Source organism: Hippocampus comes, unplaced genomic scaffold (genome assembly GCF_001891065.2).
Source record: "Hippocampus comes isolate QL1 unplaced genomic scaffold, H_comes_QL1_v1.1 scaffold51, whole genome shotgun sequence".
NCBI lineage: Eukaryota > Metazoa > Chordata > Actinopteri > Syngnathiformes > Syngnathidae > Hippocampus > Hippocampus comes.
In genome coordinates this window covers 1,733,716-1,738,828 of record NW_017805497.1, presented here as the reverse complement: position 1 = coordinate 1,738,828, position 5,113 = coordinate 1,733,716, and the positions used below count along the sequence as shown (strand labels likewise).

General features: G+C 41.9%; 1 protein-coding gene across 1 annotated transcript in view; it reads right to left on the bottom strand.

Annotated features, from left to right (window-relative positions):
- cplx2a (complexin 2a) overlaps window positions 1-2,379 on the bottom strand; it is a 13,418-nt gene extending 11,039 nt beyond the window's left edge. Inside the window, exons 1-2 of the mRNA XM_019876809.1 lie at window positions 2,132-2,379; window positions 1,076-1,165 (exon numbers count right to left, since the gene is read on the bottom strand). Coding sequence (XP_019732368.1) covers window positions 1,076-1,106 — 31 coding nt within the window. The 5' untranslated portion in view covers window positions 1,107-1,165; window positions 2,132-2,379. The remainder of the gene's footprint in view (window positions 1-1,075; window positions 1,166-2,131) is intronic.
- Between the last annotated feature and the right edge of the window lie 2,734 nt (window positions 2,380-5,113).

Here is a 5,113-nt window from a genome sequence, read left to right as displayed (position 1 = left end):
TATATATATATTTATTTATTTTTTTTTTTTGTCATGAGCCACATTGAAGTTATGGTTTCCTTCGGAGGGCTGTTATGACTGTGAACCCAAATAAATGTATGATGAACTTATATTCCATATACGCAACAAATTGATGCATAAGCAGTTTTATGATCAGAGGCTAGTGAAAATTGTTTGTTCAAATATTATTGCATTTATTTTAGTCATGCACCCTGTAATCTGATAACGTGATAAGATGTCTAATGGAGTAACGGCTGTCCCTGAAAGGGTTAAAAGGGAGCTTGGGAACAAAAAAAAAAAAAAAAAAAGTTTGTAATATCTCAAGATTTTATAAGTGAAGACAATTTGCAATTTTGGTGTTTTTGGAAGAAACCTGAAGTCATTGCACATAATTTGCTCTTGCGGGCCACATAAAACAATGTGGCGGGCCAGTTCTGGCCACCGGGCCTTGGGTTTGACACCCGTGGTTTGATGTGTTACTCGTAGAAAACAAATTCTCACACTTTTTAATCACTTAGTTTGCTCATGCCTTGGGCAGGCTCTGCCTTTGCGAATCTTGTTTTCTGTACTGCTAAAACGGAAAAGGTGCATCCTTCACATTGGATGCAGAATTGTCCAAAATATCTCGATAGGACTGATACCCAACACGGGATCACCTCAAGCGTCTGTTCCAAGAACTTTTTCAATCCAGTGGATTAGCATGCAGAAGCAAAACATGCAACAACACATTAAAGTTGAGAAACATTAATTGTATGTCTTTGTCTTAAAATATAACCCTGAATGGTCTAAAAGCCTCATACGGATGTGTACAGTCACATGTAGCTGCATCCCAAGAAATTGACATTTGGTGACTAAAAATACATCTTCAAACTGTGAACGTTTTTTGGGACGTAATGTAAATGAGCAGCCATTCTGTTTGAATGCATCCTTTGCTCAGTTACTGTACGATGGATTAAAGCATCCCCCGTCCATATAGCACTGCATGAACTGGTCCTGTGCTTGTGCTGAACATCCCGTTTACATCCTCTACACTGCAGTGCTGTTAAATCAAGCCGTCGCCTGGCAGCCAACTCACCTCCCAGTGCAGCTTTCATTACAAAATTCATGATGAAGCAGTTCTGTGTTCTCTTCCTTCAGCTGGTCACGTTATTGTGGACGGACGGACCTGCAGCCGGGGGACAAAACACTTTTAGCTAAGCCTGTTAAGGACCTTCATTCCGCTGGGCGTCATACATGAGAGTTTGATGGGACAAGGAGGAGGATGACGATCCATAAAAGAGAGAGAGCGAAATGACCTCCGGTTAGGACGTTGTGAAAATAAACACCAAAGCTTCTGGCAAAGTGTTTTTTATTTTTATTTTTTTAAATTGCAAGAGTTTATTATTCTTGATGATGTTCATTGTGTTTTATGGGTCAGTTTATTTAGGGCACAAAAAGGTCGCAAATCCATTCTAACATTGTTGTGACTTTTCTCTAGATATTCGTGTCCTTGATTTACAACCACAATCTGTCTTGTGTGGATTTATGCTGACCCAACTACCTGTGACGTAGCTTCCTGGGGGGGACACACATGGGGAAAACGGCAAAGCTAAAAAAAAAGGGTCAGGGTGAGCAAGAGAAGTCATGTTTTGTGTAAAAAAAGAGAACCTACATGATGTCATAATTACTTTCTTAAAAGTGCAATTCAGAACATGCATTGTCATCCTTCTTGCGTGTGAATGGTTTAATCACCTTGTTTTGAAGTTCCAGTGACCTTGCAACTCTCACTGTGGGATCATTCGACATTTCTCTCCACATAATACTTCGCAAAGCCACTTTGGCTGCATTTTACAGCTTTGCGGTGTGCTATGCTGCATTACAAAACTTGCAGCACTCCTCACGTTTTAATCTGCAGCAGCCTCTTCGAATCATTTCCTCCTTTGCCTCCTCTTCAGCATCGTCTGCTGCAGCGTCAATTTCCCCTCACGTGAACCCTCATTAACTCACCATTCAGCCGAACGATACGTTTCCCGTTTTTACAAGTACTACTTCAATTAGGATTTCAGCGAGCGAGCGGCGTAATTTGGCAAGAGCACCAAAATGTCTCCATCCTGTCCCGCACGGTGCACCAACAGTGGTTTTCATCCTTTACCTTGATTTGGATCCTCGTCCGAGTCTTTCTCAGCCCAAATCAGGAAGGGGGAGGAAAGGCGCTGCGGGTCTACAACCAGTTTTTCTTCTTCTTCTTCAGTAACACGGAATGTATTAGTTGTTGCGTCTAAAAAAAATTAAGGACACGATCGAGCCTCCCGGTTTGCAGACATGCCGGTTGTGTCGGAGTGAGGCTGCAGCGGAGGAGGAGGAGGAGGAGGAAGAGGAGGAGGAGGAAGCGAGAGGGGCTCCTGCAGGACCAGATGAGAACATGCAGTGGGAGGGGGAGCGGGGACAGTGCATGCTCGTAATAGCGCCATTTAAACAGCCGGGTTCATTGCCAGCATTGTGTCAAAACAAAAGAATTATTGTTTATACTACATACTGTATATTCCCGGAAAGAAATGATCATTTAAAAAAATACTAGCAACAAACAACATTGTAAACTTACACATTATGTCTGTTGTCCGTCCATTTTCATGTGCTATATTTTAGCGACTTGGGTAAATCCTGCGCAGCACATGGCGTAACTATGCAGAGGCGGTTCGACCCAATGTTGGTCATTTTGCAAGTAAGTGCAGGCCACAGATCGGTGAGAGGCAGGGCTGTGGGAGTGGTCACAGGTGACTTCAGGCACGGCCCATCAAAGTGGCTCCTTGAATTCTCTTTAAATGCAGCGCGCTTGAGTAGAGACGAGGCTCGACTAGCTGTCAGACTCTAATATTGGCATTAGCAGACTACTTGCAGACACAGAAAAATCCATATATTTATTGTAGCTGCTCCATTGGCCACCTGGAGAGAACCTCTCTCACTCCACATTTTGTGCTCATTTGGGCTCAGCAACCTAGAAGAAAATAGTCTCTTTGTCTTTTTAATTCCCTGTATCTTAGATGTATTCACCAGGTTGGCTGCAGACCAGCCAATCAAAGGTGTGAACAACTCCAGTCAAGCTTGAAAAGTGTCACATATTGTAAACAAGTTTCTGCTCAGTGGAAAACCAAAGCTCTCCCTTCAAATTGTGGTCTGAGTCAGCTCAAACAATCTTGTCAAAAAAATTGTATATGAGTATATGAGAAACACAAACACTGGAGTATTTATTTTACTCTTGACTTTTGTCTGTTTGTTGCTTCAAATACAAGCTGTCAAATGCAATGGGGACCAATGTACTGCTTTCTTTTTGGACCTTGTTCCGCCTTTCCATCAGGTTTTTGTAGCCTCGTTGCCTGTTTTGAGAAACAAACTGCAGGGTTCGATTCCGGCTCCGGCCTTCCTGTGTGGAGTTTGTATGTTCTTCCCGTGTATTCACCCAACTCCCCAAAGAAGGTTCCAGCACACCCGTGACCCTCGTGAGGACAAATGGATTAGAAAATGGATGGATGGATGGATGAAAAAATCCATACCGATACCGATCAAATCATGATCCACGCTCTTGGACTTGCTCAAAGTCATGTTCCTTGTGGTTTAATGGCACCGTTTTAGCAAACACATTCCTCTTTTATACACCCAACAGAAGCTGCGCTACCAAATTACATAATTTATAAATATGAAATGCAAGTGTTTACCGACTGTTTTGCTAAGCGTGTTTGCTGTCTGGCCCCTGAAATAGTGTGCCCCTGCAAAAGCTTAAAGCATCCTTTCCCCCCGTGGTTACATTTGGCAGACTCAATAGGAATGGACAGACAGAGAGCACACCGAGGACCATGGGGAGCTTAAACTGCTGCATCTCACATCAATTAATCAAGACGCAGGAGACTGTGTCCAGTCAACCCACTGTGGCACCAACACATCCATCACCTTGTTTATAGCCTGGAAACGCTCTAAGACAACTGCAGCTTGCAGTACACACGCACACACACATGCACACACACGTGACATGGTCACAATTTACAAGCTTTCGGTTTGAGGTCAAAAATATAAATTCACAATATTGTTTTCAGATTGAAATATTTGATTTTTTTTTTCTCTGTTGGACCACACGTTCACTCTGACAGCCACATTCAAACAAGTGCAGGCACTACACTTCTCAACAATAACAATGGATTAGGCATTTAATTGTAGATTTGGGTTTATGCTTCAAGAATGAATTCACATTATTTGGGGTGCCTCTCAGCAAATGTTCAATACATTTCTCAACCTATCTCAAGATGCAGACTACTCTATGTGCAAAAGTCAAGGTATGAGCGACCGAAATGCCATTTAAATCTCCATCAGCCATTTTCAAAGGAACATCTAAACAGTCGAGTTCCGCAGGGACTCGCTGCCATTCAAAAAAGGTCAGAATTAACATAGTGCTGCTGTCGCACGATGTCACAGTGCTGCTGTCGCACAACACCTCTACAAAATAATCGTAAGAATGAATGTGATGTTATGAAGCAATCACAAACGTATCCTGCCGTTGTGGGGGAAAAAAAATTACAAAATGGCTAGTTCAACAAACTAAATGTGTAATATATACAAACAAATGCAATACTATGAGTTGCAAATCATTTTCAAAATATATTCAATTGACAAAGACAATTTGTTTACAATTCAAACTGATGAACATTATTGTTTTCGTTTTGCAAATATTCTCGCATTTCCAATTTGATGCCTGCCACACGTTACAAAACAGATGGAATGGGGCAACAAAATACTGGGAAAGTTGAAGAATGCTACAAACAAATTCAACCACAAAAACCCCACACATGTTTAGAACATTCCACAGGTGAGCAGGTTAATTGGAAACAGGTGAGCACCACAAAAGGCGCACCCCCAAAAGGCTTAGTTATTCACAAGCAAGGATGCGATGAGGTTTATCACTTAGTGATCAACTGTGTGAGCAGATAGTCCCATATTTTTAGAACCATGGATCTCAATGCACGATTGCAAAGAATTTATGAGATTTCATCATCATCTACAATCCATAATATCATCAAAGGATTTTGAGAATCTGGAGAAATTTCTGTACATAGCCCCCCCCCCCCCCCCAAACAACAAAACACAA